Source organism: Budorcas taxicolor, chromosome 5, assembly GCF_023091745.1.
Source record: "Budorcas taxicolor isolate Tak-1 chromosome 5, Takin1.1, whole genome shotgun sequence".
NCBI classification, from domain to species: domain Eukaryota; kingdom Metazoa; phylum Chordata; class Mammalia; order Artiodactyla; family Bovidae; genus Budorcas; species Budorcas taxicolor.
In genome coordinates this window covers 72153273-72170401 of record NC_068914.1, presented here as the reverse complement: position 1 = coordinate 72170401, position 17129 = coordinate 72153273, and the positions used below count along the sequence as shown (strand labels likewise).

At 50.0% G+C, this 17129-nt stretch overlaps 1 protein-coding gene across 1 annotated transcript; it reads right to left on the bottom strand.

Annotated features, from left to right (window-relative positions):
• Window positions 1–4144: 4144 nt before the first annotated feature.
• Window positions 4145–16106, bottom strand: LOC128048913 (keratin, type II cytoskeletal 72). The gene is made up of 9 exons (XM_052641394.1): window positions 15645–16106; window positions 13241–13455; window positions 10562–10622; window positions 10110–10205; window positions 9210–9374; window positions 8516–8641; window positions 5793–6013; window positions 5124–5158; window positions 4145–4338 (listed from the first exon to the last, which is right to left on the bottom strand). The coding sequence occupies exons 1-9, from the start codon at window positions 16104–16106 to the stop codon at window positions 4145–4147; spliced, it is 1575 nt and encodes a 524-aa protein (XP_052497354.1).
• Window positions 16107–17129: the final 1023 nt, after the last annotated feature.

The following is a 17129-nucleotide window of genomic DNA, read 5'->3' as shown; positions in this document are numbered from 1 at the left end:
CCCTGGGTCGGGACAATCCTCTAAGAGGAGGAAACAGCGACCCGTTCCGGTATTCTTACCTGAAAAATCCCACGGACAGAGAAGCCTGGTGGGCTGCAAGTCCACGGGGTCACAAAAAGGTGGACATGACTGAGCGACTAAGCACTTTGCGCATGAGGAGACAGGAGCAGCGAGTCTAAGCTGCCCAAGGCGTAACGATGAGCCGCAAAAGAGACAGACTCTCGACCGGCCGGCTGCCGGCGTGTGTCCCCTCGGACCGGGTGATCCCTCTCCAGCCTGCAGCCACCACGCTGTGACTCTTTTGCGTCCAGTGAGTTGGGGGTAGCTTTAAATTAGAACTTGGGGCTGCATCTGGAGTCTCAGCCAGAAGGATCTGGAATCCCTGAGAGAGAGGATGGCTGGGTTGGAAGTAAGACGGAGGGATTCCGGTGATGAACCTCTAAGAGGACCGAACCTACACGGTGGTGTGATGTGGATGTGCCCCAAGTGAGGAGGGAGAGGCAGGGTGGCGGAAACTGGTCTGCAGGAGAGGAGACCCTCCGCCTCTCCGCTGGCCTGTGCAGCACTTGCTAACCGTGAGTGTAAGGGCTGAGGGATGGTGCCTTTAGCAGGGGGCTTGTCCTACAAACAGGAGTGGTAGCGGCCCTGGAAGGGAACAGGAGGCAGCTGGCAAAGTGCAGCTCAAACCTCAGAGCAGCTGCCAACGGTGGCTTAAAAAGCCTAAGACACTCCCGGTCTCCAACAAGTCATGTCCCCTTCACCTCCTCCAGGAAGCTTTCCCAGACTGTGTTCAGCTCTGATCCCTCCCTTCCTCTGTAGCCCCTTGGCTGTGCCTCACCATGCCTCCAAGCCCAGATCGTCCTCCAAGCCCCTTTGCCTAGAGAGTGAGAGGTCTCAGAGGGCTCCCCCTGCAGCCGGGACGGGAGCCTGGACATAGTACAGTTGAGGCGAGGGCACAGTACTGCTGAGGGATGGGAGCTCTCCCTCCCAGGACTCCTGGATCAGCCCATCGAGGAAGAGCTGTCGGAAGGTCCCGAATTCCCTGACTAGATGTAAAGAGGTTCAGGCTGTGGCAATGCCAGCGCTACCACAGCCCCGACCCACCCCCAGTCGTGTGAAAGGAGGGATGGGAAAGAAGGAGGGGAGACAGAAGCCAGGGCCTGGGCAACACGGAGGCTGGGGCCTGCCTGGGCATGCCAGGGAGCGAAACAGCATCTCCTCCAGCTGGCAGCTCCGCGGTGGGCACAGAGCCTGACCAGGGTTGTCTCACACCATCTTGGTTTTAAGTGTCTTTCCTCCAGAGCCACAGCGTTGGAAGGTGCAGTACCTGGGGCTGATGGCAGAGGGCAGTGTAGGCACAAATTACCCGCACCAAGGAGTTACTCATCCTGCTTGGAAACGAGCAGTCAGTTGGTGCCTGAATGGGACGTGTGTCAATGAATAGACCCAGTGTTTGCCCTGGCCCCGCACTTAGCCCACCTGAGTCAGGTCTCTGGGCACAGTGCTGCTCTGGATTGACTGCTTGTGGACCAGTGCACAGCTGGTAAACACAAAGGCCCTGTGAACACGCATTAACAGTGATGATTATAATAACAGCCAACATTTGTTGGCTGCAAACTGTATTCCAGATGCTGCATTACTCACATTATCCCTTTTCATGTGCTCAGCTCTCCTCTGCAGTGAGGACTTTGGCAGTTATGGAGGCATTGTGCATGGCAAACATGGACAGGACTCAGAGCTGGACCCCCAACTCTGCCATTTACTGTGTGCCATTGGGTGGATTATTCTACCCTGTGAGCCTCAGCATATCATGAGTGAGGTCCACATTATAACAAAAATACCTGTTGGGTTGTTGGGAGAATTCACTGTTGCCAGATATACAGTGCTGAGTAGTACCTGGCGTATAGAAAGCGCTCATCAAAAGCCAGCTTGTATCAACCCCATTTTACAAGGGCAGAATCTTGTACCCGGTTACAATCAGCCATTAGAAGAGCCAGGATTTGAAGCCAAAACATATGACGCTCAGCCAGGACGCCAGACATAAGACAGCATGTGCCTGACACAGTCCTGGCTTATGCCTGCTGTCTGCAGATCCAGTTTCGCATATGCCCAGACTAGAAGTGCCTCAATTTGGTTGATAAATTCTATAAATAGCATACACGTGGAAATGTAAGACACAAATCTCTTAACACAACTGTGTTTCATCACTTGCATGTCAAATCATCAGGACACACGTGTGTTTCATGAGCTCTTCCTCCCCAGTGAAGGTGGGTGAGACGGAGCCGTGCATACCTGTGGCAAACGTTACGCTGAGTGCCGACCAGGAGCCAGACTGAGAGCCCCAGAACAGAACACGGGGCTCTGAGGAGCGGGGGAGGGGACAGACCTGGGGGCAGCTAACATGACACCAGGAAAATGGAGCCTCAACTGTCCTATGGGTTCAGGAACAGTGCTATGGATGAGCAGGGCCCCGGTCCCCACTCTGCGGCTCATCAGGGCTGTAAACATGAGCAGAGTGCTCAGCCATCTGGGCCTCCGTTTGCTGGCCTATACCAGTGCGGGGATTCAAGGAGTTATTGGCCACAAACCCTAATGTTCCATCTCATTTATGCTTTTATGACTTGATGGAGTCCACATGGAGGGACCAGAAAATGCATGCCCACAGGAGGTGGCGGTTCAGCTGGACCACCAAGGATGAGCAGGCTTTCAGGAAATGGGGCATGGGCACTCGAGATTGGAAGTTACATTTGCCAAGGTCCCGAGGTGGGAAAAGTCCTGGCCTCCAGGAAGAAAGACTGGAGTATGAAGCTGGGGAATGATGAGGGGAAGAAGGGGTCACAGGCATCCTGAAGTTCACCCTCAAACGAGGCTCATCGTTGGAAGGTGGCCTTGCCCTGGAGGACTCTGCTCTTCAGCACCTTGTTCAAGGCGACTGTGTCAACTGCTTCTGAGAAAACATTCTTACAGAAGCATACACATGCATTAAAGAACACTCTTCTTACTCCATTTAATTTTTCTTCACAGAAATCATCACTGCCTGACATACCCTGTGTTTCTCTGTTAACTGCTGATTTTTACTCTCCCCACCAGACTGTGAGCTCCCCAAGGACAGGCTCTACGTGCTGGTTTGCTGACTCCTGTATTCCCTGTGCCTGACGATGCCAGACTCCCCAAAGCTCGTGAGCCACTGCTCCATGGACACAGTAGGCTCAGAGGCATACACAGGCAGGCGGGCGCGCTGGCCTCAAACTTGAGGATGGAAAAGAATCAGCTGCAAGAAGAGGAAAGCAAGGCTGGTGCGGGAGACTGAGGAGGAAAGGAAGAAGCAGGAACGACTCTGACAAGGGACAGTTGTAGGGACTGTGGGAGCTTTTGAGAGGCAGGGCAGGAAGCCGCGCTGAAACTCAGACACCTGAGTCCTGGGGTGACTCAGCTCCTTGATCACAGCAGCCTGAGCGTCTTTGTACGGGGGGGCGACTGTTCCCATCTCACAGGGCCATTGTGTGGCCTACCTGGAGTAAGTGCCCAGGTGCCCAGGAAGACCCAAGCCTGCCTAGAGGCAAATCTGTAACAAATCTCTGCTGTTTACAAGGAGCAGCTATCAACCAATGTCTGCCTGGCCAGGACCAGACGGCAAAGATCCGTATCAGACCAGGGACCCAGAAGGAAGCAGGAGCTGGACCAAGAAAAGTTGGATGGGGCAACTCAGATGTCAGTATGCCGGGCAACAGATTCAACACTGAGAAACAGATGCTATTGACCATTTATTGCAGAGAAGCAGAGAACTGGGCATGACCCCAATCAGAGGACAATGAAACCCCTTGACTGTGAAGACCCAGAAAGGTACGAGGACAGAGGGGCTTACCCCTAGTCACAGAGAAGCATCCTGGGGATGTGTGCATACAGGGCAGTGACCCAGAGAAAGGTGCCCAAGGAGGAGGTCGTGAGAGAGAGAACCTGTGGCTGGACGCCCTGCATCAGAGCATCACCCCACTGGGAACAAGGAGCAGGGATGGGACGAAGGCTGTGGTTATGGAGGAAGCACTTCCTGACTTGGGAAGGGGACCCAGAAGAGGAGATGAGGACATGGCGAGATGGGTGAGGTTTGCAGCTTTCTGCTCGTGAGCCAGCCTTCATCTGTCCTTCATCTCGAGGCCTTTTTGGTTGCACAGCTACTGCCTGAGGTTTTGGCTGGAGCATCCTTGAGCTCACTGCCTCCACAGCTGCCTTTGGTTTTGACATCCACCACTGAGGATTTATAGCTGTAACTGCTCGAGGCACCAAAGCCCATGCTGAAGCCAGTGCCTCCTGCCCCAGCGCTGGTGTTGCTGATGACGGCTACAATCAGCAAGAAAAGACCCAGTTCATTCAGCCTCCTGGGACATCCTGATCATTCCCCTAGTTCTCTCCCCTTGGGTGGCTTCACATGGAGACACATCCTCCATTGTCTATTTTTAGTTTACTAAGAGATTTTCATCAGCACTGGTCATTTTTCATGTACTTGACCCCATGTATTTGACCTTTTCCTAATTATTCTATGTTGATCTATCAATGCCAGACTGTAAGCACTAGCAGTCTTTATCAGTGAATTTCCATCTGGATAGGACCAGATGAAGAAAGGCACTTCAAGGAGGCCTTCTGATGCTTCTGCTAAAGACAGGGGCTGCTGGGAGTACCCTACAATAGAACCCTGCGTTCTCTCTAGCTTTTGAGTCTGCAGGAGGTTATTTCTGCTTTTTCCATCATTCAGCCAGTCAGGCTCCTCTCATTCCTTCTTACTTCCATCCAGTACCTCTCTTATGGACTGGCCTCAAAGAAATGGAATGTAGTCACTAAGTATCATTCTTACAGTAGACTTTGGGACTATATACTGTTGGATATCATTTGATCTCTCTACAGGTTATACAAAGGTATGTACTTTTGTATAACCTGTATTAAAATAGTATTTCACGATACTGTTTTTCTCCTTGGTTACTAAATCCAGTTCCCTCTTTGTGCCCCTAAGTCTCCCCTTAACCCACTCTGTTATTGTTATTCTAACTTTTCTTTGGTGTCATGAAAATAGAGGGACTTCGACTTCTGGTAGGTGACCAAGAGCAGAACTAGGTACTGCAGATACTTACAGATGCTCACGGAATTTGGATATTCACCAGACATCCTGCAGAGGGAGAGAGAAAAATCAGATAAACCTCCCTAAACCTCTTCGATCCAGGGAGATACCTCTGTGAATCAGCCTCTCCTCTCAGACGTGCCTTCCACTCCAGCCCAGCCTTCTTTCTTCCCAAACAGCTGAGTGGGACCTCTCAAGAAACAGAGCGCTAGGACGAAAAGTCTGCTGCAGGGTCAGCTTCCCCGTCAAAGTGGCTTTGGGATTATCTGATGTGTGGGATAATTGTGCTCCTGCTTCCGACTAGTGATGCCTTTGGTCCGAGACAATTAAGAGGAGTGAGCTCACATCCTCGCTGGGCCTCAGGCTTTGCCAGAGCAACCTTGAACCTAGGCGACGCTTGGAGACCGTCTTGCCCCTCCCACTCGCCTCTGGAATGAATCATGAAGGGCCAGGGATGCTCTATTTCTCAATGTCTTCAATTCTTCCCCTGCCACCTCGTTGGGATGTCTACCGTCTTGTCCTTCTTGCTGTCTAACTCTGGTCTTTCCTACCGCACCATGTCAAAACCAAAATAATAGAGTTTCACCTCAGTAGGACCTGAACAAAACCAAACTGTTTGCCCTCAACCTTCCTACTAAAGCACGGAGATAATGCTCCAAACAAAAGACATCCCACCCCTCACCTGCACTCCTCGCCCTCCAGCAGCTTGCGGTAGGTGGCGATCTCCATGTCCAGGGCCAGCTTGGTGCTCATCAGCTCCTGGTACTCACGCATCATCCTGGCCAGCTCCTCCTTGGCTTGGAGCAGGGCGGCCTCCAGCTCATCCAGCTTGGCCCGGGCGTCCTTCAGGGCACAGTCGCCCCGCTGCTCAGCATCGGCGATGGCCATCTCCAGGTTGGAGCACTGAGGGGCAAATGGGTTCAGTGCTTTGGGTCAGAGCATAGCTCTGAGATCCTGCTCAGAAGACCTCCCTTCTTTTGACTCTGATTGGTGGTAAATGCTTTGAGGTCCTTCTGGTTTTCCCGTTTTCTGAACATCACTAGAGGTGATGTCTAGAATCTGTCCTTCCCCCTAACTCCAGGCACAGTTCAGTCCAGCTCATGCTATGGCATGTAAAGGTGGAGTGTCCTTATCTTGGGAGGGAGGAGGGGAAAGGTATTGATTGAGAAGGTGGCCAGCTGGGCACACGGCTCAGTCGTCTCCCTCCTAGTCTATAACATCGCCTGTTCTGCCAACCTTAAAAATTCTACCAACCCTAAAAAGTCTCTGGGTCACTGGCCTTAATTCTGTCCCATAGTGTAAAAGATATCTTGGGAGATACTATAAATAGTGGGAAAAAAATAGAGACCGATCAAGTTCCTATTAATAAAATGTCTATCCAATAATCCTACCCCACAGAGGATCTGGCCTCCCAAATTGCACAGAGACTCATGCTACAAGGCAACAGCTTCCAATAATACTTTTGCATAACTAACAGGTTTTACTAGTTTACAAACTTCACTTTTAGGTGTTACTTGCAGAAGCAAACTGCAGGTGGGCCTCAGCACTGCATCCAGGGGAAGCTGGGCAGATGGAGGGTTGTCTTGAGCCTTTCAGTCATGAGCGTGTTTGCCAGTCACTGGGTTAGGCTTTGGTGGGATCTAAGGATCTGTCCCCTTCTTCTGGAGTCAAAGTTGCTTCACCCCAAGGACAGCAGCTGGTCCCGAGGCCAAATGGAATTTTTCACTGCTATGCAGGTGGTGCTACCCTCTTCAGCCAGGCAGGCCCCCAGCCATACAAGCAACCACAGTGTTTCGGGTGAGTGTTCACAGCCTCAGCAGAAAAACCTAGGACCCAGCTATTGAACTAGGGAAAAGCATCACCATCCTCAGGACTGTGGAGACCTAATTATTAGGGAGGATGCAATAAACTCTACAACTCGAATTCCACCAAACTGTCCTCTGTTCTTTCTCACTGACCAAGATCCTGCAGGTGAACCTGGGGAACTCCAGATGCTTGGGTCTTGTGAATGTGGCATGAGTTGAAAGGAGGACCTGAAATGGTTTCTTTGAAATAATTAGCAGCTGATTTCTGGAGCCACTGGATGCAGAGTCTGCATGTTTAACTGTGGGCTTCTTTGGTGGAGAGGTCCAAAGGCAGGAAAGCACCTTGGCTGAGAGCCCTCAAGAGGAGCCGTCTTGGGGACCAAGCATCAACAGTGACCCCCACTGGGTCCCCGAGGAGGACATCTCCCCTGACCTCCAAAGCACGGTGACCTTTTCATCACAAATGTCATTTTCTGGTAATAAGTTTGCCTAAACTGGTACACAGAGCATTTTATCAGATAAATAGAGTAACTGGGTACCAAAACTCAAACACCTTGTGTTTTTCTTTCATTTATGCAGAATTTGATTAAATAAAAATACCATAGGTTCTTAATTAGTCTATCTTTTTTCTTTCCACTGTTGGAGGAGGGGTGTGTGTGTGTGTGCACACATGCCCATGTACAAGCAGGGCAGAGGAGGGAAGGAGATAGGGAACTTGACTTGCCCAGGAAGCTGAGACCTTAAATCCTTGCACCAAACTCCACAAACTTTGGGAGACTCATGAGTTTGCTTGCTTTGGAATCATAAGCGTGGCCCCGTATTGTGTTCCTATGGACTACGTTCAGTATAGTGCCCCCCACAGACAACCACAGGAAAGGGCAAACACTGAAAAGAGCCCCATGCCAAGACTAGTGTTGGGTGTGTGTGTGGCGGGGGTCAGGGTTGGGTGGCGTCTTCCTTCTCCACTCTCTTCTAAAATTCTAAAATCCACTGCTGGCTCTCCTTCCTCTGGCACGGATTCGTCATGGGAAATTTCCAAACCCTTTCACCAATTGCAATGGGTCTAAGGTCCACTGCCTTCTTTGAAGACTGCCCATAATCCACCAATTCTTACCTAGGGGTGTCCTGCTCCCTGCCACCCACCCATCATGGACCTTCTGCTCAGGGTAGGAGTCTTTTCTTCTAGCACACATGCCAACCTCACATCCACTGCTCCTGGGGGTTCCTTCACCAGACCCCCTTCCCTCTCCTTTCTGCCTTCCATCCCAAGGTAATCCACCTCCTACAGGAAGCCTCACTCGGGTCCTCATTTATCCAGAGCCCCTTGGAAGCCCTGCAGCACTTAGGGAGTGTGATGTGCAACAAAGGATGCTACATCCTTCCATATGGATTCCTACTGTTCTCTCCTGAGAGATCTTGTTTTACCCTTTGTAATAATGAGCTTCATACAGATTGGTGCAAGATCCTCATGGTACTGGAGGGGCAGGATGCTCTTCTCATTTGTATAGTCTGGTACAACTGCTCTCACTCTGACTGTACCAAACCATAATTGGTCTCAAACCAATGAGTGCTGTCAGCTGACTCCTTTCATAGAACCCACCTGCTTCTTCACGTTCCCAATCTCCGAGCGGATCCTCTGGATCATCCGGTTGAGATCTGAGATCTCAGCCTTGGTGAGTTTGAGGTCATCCCCGTGCTGGCCCGCTGTGGCTTGCAGCTCCTGGATCTGAGATTAGGGGACAAGAGATGAAGAGCACAGGACAGTTGAGAATTCAGCCCTTAGGGTGCTGGAGGAGAGGGAGAGTGACGGGGCACCATTCTTTTTATCTAAGCAGCGCAGGCACAAGAGGAGGAGGGAAGAGGGGAGAGGGAGGGGGAGAAAGACAACCCTTTCCTTCTGGATAGGAAGACCCAGCCCCAGTTCAACAGGATCCTCGGTTTCTCAAACCTGAACTTCCTGTCCTCGTTTTGACAAAGTTGGAAACAGAAGGAAAGCTGAGATAGTGGACTGTCCACAGAAACGGCGTCAGAATCTCATTGATGCTGTGACTGATGTGGCCTCAGCTGTCAGCAAGGGCCTTGGCGAGGGAAGGGCTAAGCCCACACACAGCCCCCAATACCTGCCACGGCTGTGGTGGATCTCTCTGGGCCACAGGAAGGCATTTCCACAAGGCCCAACTCCAAGAAGCAGGAAGTCTCTGCCCAGCCCCAACACACATGCACGCGCACGCACAAGTACACACGTGCGTGCATGATGACAGGGTGGCAGCTGTGGTCTCTGGGCCTCAGCTCACCTTGGTCTGGTATAGCGCCTCGGCCTCGGCCTTGCTCTTCAGGGCGATCTCCTCGTACTGGGCACGGACCTGGGCGATGATGCTGTCCAGGTCAAGGTCGCGGTTGTTGTCCATGGACAGGATGACGGACGTGTCGCTGATGTGGGACTGGATCTGAGCGATCTCCTGGAGGACAGTTAGGGGAGGGGAGTCAGCTAAAGGTTCCGAAGGTGGGGGGGCCCCTTTTCTTGATCCTCTCCAGCAAATCCCCTGCTTCCCCTTCCCGCCCCTCCTCGGCACATGAGCTCTGCCTTCAGCAGAGGCCTGCAGTGCTCAGGCCTGTGGGTGTGAGATGAAAACATGGAGCTTTCCACCCAGCATGGGACTGCCCTCTCCATCACACCTGCAGGACTCCTCCCACACCACCCACCCTCTCTGCACCAAAGCCACCACGGATCAGTCTGAACTCCTTATGCGGCGCTCGGTCCTCTAGAGAATCGCCAGTGAACCCCCACTTCTCCGGGCCCCTCATACTTTAGCACAACTCCAGCCCCAGGTCTCCCCTCATTCTGCTCCTTCAGGCTAGAGTCCATGCCCTTCCCTGCACCCACGGAAATCTTGCTCACCTTTCTCAATTCCGCTGCTCTCCCAAAGCTCATTTACATGCTGTTTTCCCTACCGGACTATGATTCCTAGAAGACAGGAATCATTTCTCCTCCATCACAGTCTCCTCAAAGCCTACCCCTACGGCTCAGCACATAGTAGGGCCTCAGCAAATGGCAGCTGTACTGACAATGTGGGTCAGTACAGAGGTCAAAAGGCCTTTTGGCCAACTTTTGGTCATGTGACCATCCAGGCCAAGGGCCAGAAACCACTTGCAAGAGGAACAGACCACACCAGAGAGCTCAGCAGGGTCCTTACCCCTTCATAGAGGCACTTCAAGAACTTGATCTCATCTGTCAAGGAGTCCACCTTGGCCTGGAGCTCGACCTTGTTCATGTAGGCGACATCCACGTCCTGGGGAACACAGAGAGGGGCCTGCCTCTCCCCCTGCCCTTCCTCCTGCCACAAGGAGCCCCAGATTCCCTGCTCTCTCCCCTTCTGCCATGCTTCACCGGGAGGCCCGATCCCTGAGAGCAAACCAACCACTGTGCAGGGCCACAGCTACACCTGGATCTAAAGTGGACAGCTTCTGGAAGCAGCACACTGCCCGGGCAAGGGGCTTGAAGAGATGAGTGGGACATTAGAATCCTAGCCATCTCTGCTAGAGACTAAGTGACCCATAGGGCCCTTTCCTCATCCTACAAACATCCTCATGCCAGGCGCCTAGGGAGCCCCCACGCTTCTTGCAGCCCTCCCCACCCGCCTCTTACCTTCTTGAGCATCACAAACTCATTCTCAGCAGCTGTGCGTCTGTTAATCTCCACCTCGTACCTGTGTGGGGCAAGAGAAAGGAGCGTCACCAGTGGGACAGTTCCATTCTGCAAATGCTCACTGAGCAGTGAGGAATCGCCTCTGTGCCAAAAGCTGCCAGGCAGTGACCCACAACCTGCGCTTTATGTTCCCTCAGGGCACGGAGAGCCTTCTCAAAGGGGATGAGACAAGGACAGGTTTAAGGGAATCAATGTGCAGCTCCTTCGCTCATAGTCAAGCTACCCTAAGATGTATCTACTTGGGAATGCATCTGTGATGGAGACATCATGCATGTTCTGCTGTCCCACCTTCCTCGTGACAGCCAAAAGTCACCCCCCTCCCCACCAGCTGGCACCTTAGTACGAGCCCTAGCCAGAGGAGAAACTTCGCAGGCACCAAACAAAATGCTATTCCCACCTTCACTCTGTAAGTTATGCCTGTTTCTTACACAGGTGAAGCAAGGCCTTGGAAATAGGGTGTTTGGATGGGGGTGAGATATTCTCCTTACACCACATATTGTAGCTTGGAGGGTCAAGAGCACTGATCATTTCACTTAAAGATCTCACTATTCCATCCCTTACTATTATCAAAGGACACGTCACCTCCCCCCAGGGTCTTGTAGATGGAATATAAACATATAAGCAGAAAAGGGGTAGGTGGGGAAGGGGTGCGGGGCTGGGGTCTCACATTCCCTCTTCCTCTCTTGCCTTGCCTCCTATCCATGCGGCCTTTTGTTTAAAAAGAATAATAGGATTCTTTAAAAAACATAATACAGGATATTTGTGAGAGCAGACAAAATAGAGCATTGGAAAGAAATGATTTGTGCCCCCAAAAGGGCTATTTTTCATACACATTAACTTGAGCAATTCTTTTCAGCTTTTTACTTCCCAAGTCACATCACTGGCTGCCAAGAAAATAAAGTTGTGTTGGATGGCTGAAGTAGTACAGATTAGTGATGTGGGTTATTTAAAGTATTTAAACAGTGGGACATTTTCTGAGACTGCCAGATTTTTCTAGTTGCACTGGGTAAAACACAGAAAACAGCTTATATGATTTCTCAGATTCTGTGTGTGTTATTCAAAAGATAATCTAAAACTCCTTTCTATCAAGTTATACTATGAAATAGTTGTTTCCATCACAATTTTATCTCATATTATCTTACATGTTATCACATTATATCCATCCTATTAACAAAAATGAAACTATATGCTAATTGAAGACCAATTAGCTTTTAGCACCTTATATCTTTCTACTTCATAAAATACATTGGAAAAGTTTGATCATGATGGCTATCAAAATTGATGACATTCATATATTATAACTTCTCATCATTTACTTCTAAAAATTGAATATCAGAGTTCAATATACACGTACAACATTTATAAAGAAAAACTGCATTTTACATTACTATGGACTTAATAAATAACATATAATTTTTAAAAACAGATTAAAATGTATAATTAAAAGTTAAACTATGACAGAGTACACATGGATTTATCTTGTTTTAGAATATAGATGTATTAATTATGTTAAATCTGCATCATTTTAACCTTTAATGTTTTCAATAACATACTGTACAAGATGTCACCCTTAGTTTATTGCTGAGTGGATTTTAAAATAGTTCTCAGTGCATGTTTATATTTTGACTTGAATTTGAATATGAAGCCACAATTCTTCTGATAGAAAGCAACTCTTATTTCTCTGGTTTCACAACGAAAGCTAGATTTCCAATTAAGCTAGATGGTAGATGCCTTCTATAAATTAAATGAACCAAAATTTTGGAAACTGTATTTGAGTGTGAACACATATATAAAGAGGGGGCTCTCTGGAGGTGTTCTTTAAGCCTGTCCCCACAATCTGTGTGCTTTCAGAAGTCCAGGACTACATCACCGCCACCTTCAGGGGCTCCATACAGAGCTCAGCCCAGAGTTCCACTTTAGGGGGACTTCAGTAGAGATGGATGGGCAGATCAAAAGTGAACCAAGAAAAAAAGCCCAGTTCCGACCATCTTCACCACCTTGTGGAAGAAGTCACCTATCCCCCAAAATCCTAACACCTGGAAGCAAACCACCAAAATATCAGATCACACCAAGAATGGGGCATCACTCTCTCTCCTCATAGGTTCAGCTTAGAAGGAGAAACCATCTCCCGTCCAAGCACACTCTCAACTGTTCTCTTTAATAGTGGAATTCAGCAACATGGAGATGCCTCACCATGAGAAAAACCAAAACCTTTTAAAAACTCATTTTTGCTTAGCTTTAAGATGTGTTCTGAGATTGGAAGGGTGTCTCCTTCTATAGGAGTCCTGGCAACCCCTAGAGAAAACCTCACTCAGGAGGAGCTACAAAGCCATTTGGGTTGTTCATCTGGTTTTGAGACAATTCTCTCCTCCGCCCCACATTCTTCCATTTTCAATGTTTAAAATGAGCACATCATCTCCTGGGCAATTTGGAGCACCATTTTGGGTAGATCTTTTCTCTTCCTACATTTCATCCTGTCTAAATCTCTCTCCCTCCCTTACAAGAAAGAGTAGTAATGATATCAGCAAAGGATTCAAGAAGACAAAATTGCTGGCTCCAAATCACAACCTCGTCTATAATCAAGACCTTCCAGTGATGTTTCTCCACCTCTCCACTCACCTCTTCTTGTAGTCCTCCACCACATCCCGCATGCTCCTCAGCTCCGAGTCCAGCCTCACCCGGTCCCCGGACAGCGTCTCCAGCTGCTTCCGCAGGTTGCTAGTGTAGCCCTCGAGGATGGGCTCCAGGTTGTTCTTACAGTTGTTCAGGTCCAGCTGCTGCAGCAGCTCCCACTTGGTCCCCAGCACCTGGTTCTGCTGCTCCAGGAACCTCACCTGGAATCCAAAGGTGGTCATAGCCCCCAGATCCCCCCCAAGTGCTCTTGCCTCTCAAGAGTGAGGACAGGGCCCCGGAAATCAGAAGGTGTCATCCTGCAGTGGGAGTCAGGAAAGAGCAAGTTTCCTCAGAGAGTGGATTCAGCCAGAGGGACATGCCTACCTTGTCTCTAAGACAAGAAAGAGGATCCAGTTTTAAATGAAATCAGGAAGTGGGTGTAAGCCATGCTGCCTATCATCTGCCAGCATGACTTACCATGTGGTTAAGGCAGCATCTTTTGCTATAAATGCTGGTGTTTTTGGAGTGAAGGGAAGTGAGAAGCAGGAAGAAATAGTGACTGGGGAATGGCACTGGAAAGTCACTCTGGTAACATGCATGTTCTTTCTTACACGCAGTCTACATCACTCCTGGTTTGTTTCTTTCATTGGTTTTGGAGGCAGATTGTCACATCTTTAAACTCCACATTCAAAAAAGTAAGATCACGGCATCCGGTTCCATCACTTCATGGCAAATATATGGGGGGGGGGGGGGGGCGGGGGAATGGAAAGAGTGACAGATTTTATTTTCTTGGGCTCTAAAACCACTGCAGACAGTGACTGCAGCCACAAAATTAAAAGACGCTTGCTCTTTGGAAGAAAAGCTATGACTAACCTAGACAGCGTATTAAAAAGCAGAGACATCACTTTGCCAACAAAGGTACGTGTAGTCAAAGTTATGCTTCTTCCAGTAGCCATGTACAGATGTGAGAGCTGGACCATAAAGAAGACTGAGTGCCAAAGAATTGATGCTTTCGAATTGTGGTGTTGGAAAAGACCCTTGAGAGTCCCTTGGACAGCAAGGAAATCAAAGCAGTCAATTCTAAAGGATATCAACCCTGAATATTCATTGGAAGAACTGATGCTGAAGCTCAAATACTTTGGCCACCTGTTGCAAAGAACCAACTTATTGGAAAAGACCCTGATGCTGGGAAAGATTGAGGACAGGAGAAGGGGATGACAGAGGACGAGATGGTTAGACAGCATCACTGACTCAATGGACATGAGTTTGAGCAAACTCTGGGAGATAGTGAAGGACAGGGAAGCCTGGTGTGCTGCAGTCACAGGTTGCAAAGAGTCGGACATGACTGAGCAACTGAACAACAATCACATCTTTACAAATCTATTCATACTTGACGGAAATTTTCTCATTTTTGTACTGAATAACATCAGGCCTCTGCTACACCAACGTTCCTTTTCTTACCAATCTCTTTAGTTATTTCTTCCACTCCTGCCCTCTGTCCTCCAATACTTCACTTCCTCTTCCCACGTACAGTTGGGAGGGACACAGGCTACTATTGCTGCCTCTTCTATTACCCTGGCACATTTCTTAGCTTCCCTCTATCTTAATTTGAGCTTCTGCAAGATAGAGTGATCACTGAATCACAGGTTGATAAATGAGAACCACTTGGGTCAACACCAGGCACCGAGGAGTATCAGCTCTTATTCGTATCATATCCCTCATGGTCTAGATCTTTCCAGGTGGAGACAAGAGAAGCCCATTCGTTGTCTCCTCCCATTCAGCGGGGTCACTGCCTATGACTCCAGAGCCATCTTCTCTGTTGCCCCGATTTCTGGACATACACGCACCTACACAACATACACACACATAATTTGACATGCCCTCCTTCCAAATCTTCTCCCCTCAGCACCTTCACTGTTCTAGCCCTTTCCTCTCACCTCCTCTAAAAACCTTCCTGGTTTACATCCTTATCCCACTTCCTACCTTCTAGGTCTTTCTCACCCACCAGGCATCCTGTCCTGGGACACCCCCTGTCCTGGAACTGCAAACCCATCTCTCTGTTTGGTAGTGAGAGCACTCAGGGGGCCCAGTATGCATCTCCTGCACCTGACACCTCCCTCCCTTTCCTGAGTCTTTTCCTGCAAGGAAGGAATGAAGCTCCTCTTTAAGGGGAAGGGCGGGGTGAAGGTATGCCAGGCACTGTTTTAAGCACCTTAGAAACATCCAGTTCATCTTCATTATAACCTTATGGGGTTAGAGCTTTTCTTGTGCCCATTTTACACAAGAGGCAAGGGAAGTTCAGAGAGCATAACTAACGTGCCCAAGTTCCCACGCCAGTGGCAGGGGCAGAGTGAGACCCGCATGTACACTGGTCACCAAGGCACGGACCAGTAGACGCCCCAGCACCAACCTTGTCAATGAAGGAGGCGAACTTGTTGTTCAGAGCCTTGATCTGCTCCCGCTCCTGGGCGCGCACTTTCTGGATCTCTGGGTCCAGCTCCACATTGAGCGGGGACAGGAGGCTTTTGTTGACGGTGACCTGAGGGATGCCGCCCGGCGGGCACACGGATGGACACGCGGGCCCCAGCCCCGCGCTGCCGAAGACGGTGCCCACGAAGCCTCCCCGGCGGCCACCACCTGTGGCCACGCAGGGACCCAGCACGGAGCCGCCCCGCCCGGCCGTGGAGCTCAGGGCCAGGCGCCGGCCGCCCCCGCAATTGAAGAGGCTCCTGCTGCCGAAGGTGGCCGTGCCCTTGACGCCACTGGCCCGGAATGAGGCGGTGCTGCTGCTGACCCGACTGGAGATGATGGCAGAGCAACCGCTGAAGGCCAGGCGCTCCCCACCAGGGTAGAGGTTCAACTGGCGGCTCATGACTGGGAGGTGGAGGTCACTGGTTGCTGGGTGGACAGGCGAGGGGTGCAGAACAGCTGGGCTTTCTGTCCCTGCTCAGTCCTTAAATAGTCAGAGGGCTGGGCTGGCTGGAGTCAGCCTAATATGTAGTTCTTGAATATCTTTCAGGCCACCTAGGGCCTCTTGGTTCTCCATTTATGAAATTACCATCTCCCCTCTGAGATTTTTGTCTCTTCCACCCTGAACTCCCATGAATTCCCTATAAAATGGTCCCGAACCCTGCATTTGGTCAGCTTATCTCCTGCATTATAGTAATTTGGCTGCCTTATCTCCCCTTGCTGCCCTGCAATTACTGGGGTTATCCCTGCCCAGATCTCCAGTGGAAGTTCTCAGTGGATCTGGCTTCTTTGGGTAGAGGAGGGGCCAGGGTAATAGGGTAACAGATGTCCAGGCTGGTTCTGCTTCAGAAGGACATGAACAAGGTCAAGAATATTCCAGAGAGTCCTCCTTAGTCTGTCCCCTGCTGTCTGCCCAGAAGGAAGTTCCAAGGGTAGAAACTTCTGATCCGTCTGCAGGGACTTCTCAATCTGGGAGACCAGACACGGTGACAAACAAGGCTAGTGAGAGCTCTGGTCACAAGTGCTGGCAGATGGTTTTAGGCCAGAGCTAAAAGCTCTCTCCAGAAAAGCATTTCTGGAACAAGAGTTGGGGAGACGTTATCTAGGATGGAGGGAAGAAGACGGCCTGGGGAGATGGCATGGGAGAACTTTAGGAAGACGGCCTTTCCTGAGGTTTGGGGGTTGTTTCATTGTTGTTTGGTTTGGTTTGGAGGTTTTTGATTTGTTTTGTCTTTGGTTTGTTTGTTTGAGCTTTATGTTTTGTTTTTAATAGTAGAAGAGGATCATTCCTCCAATCAAGGAAACTTTGGTCAGGACATTTGCTGCCCTGACATCTCTGATTCTGGACCAACACATGATGGACTCTCAGGAACAGGTCAGGAAAGGCCAAGGACAACTCCCCCAGTCTGAAATTAAGAACTCAGTT

What these genes read in the sequence shown, in the direction of transcription:
- LOC128048913 (XM_052641394.1), bottom strand. Translation starts at nt 16,106, where the DNA reads ATGAGCCGCCAGTTGAACCTCTACCCTGGTGGGGAGCGCCTGGCCTTC. An exon ending in GTGGAGGACTACAAGAAGAG is followed by an intron (nt 10,623 to 13,240) that starts GTGAGTGGAGAG and finishes TGCCCCACACAG; the next exon opens with GTACGAGGTGGAGATTAACA. An exon ending in CTGGAGGGCGAGGAGTGCAG is followed by an intron (nt 5,159 to 5,792) that starts GTGAGGGGTGGG and finishes CTCCCTCTGCAG; the next exon opens with GATGTCTGGTGAATATCCAA.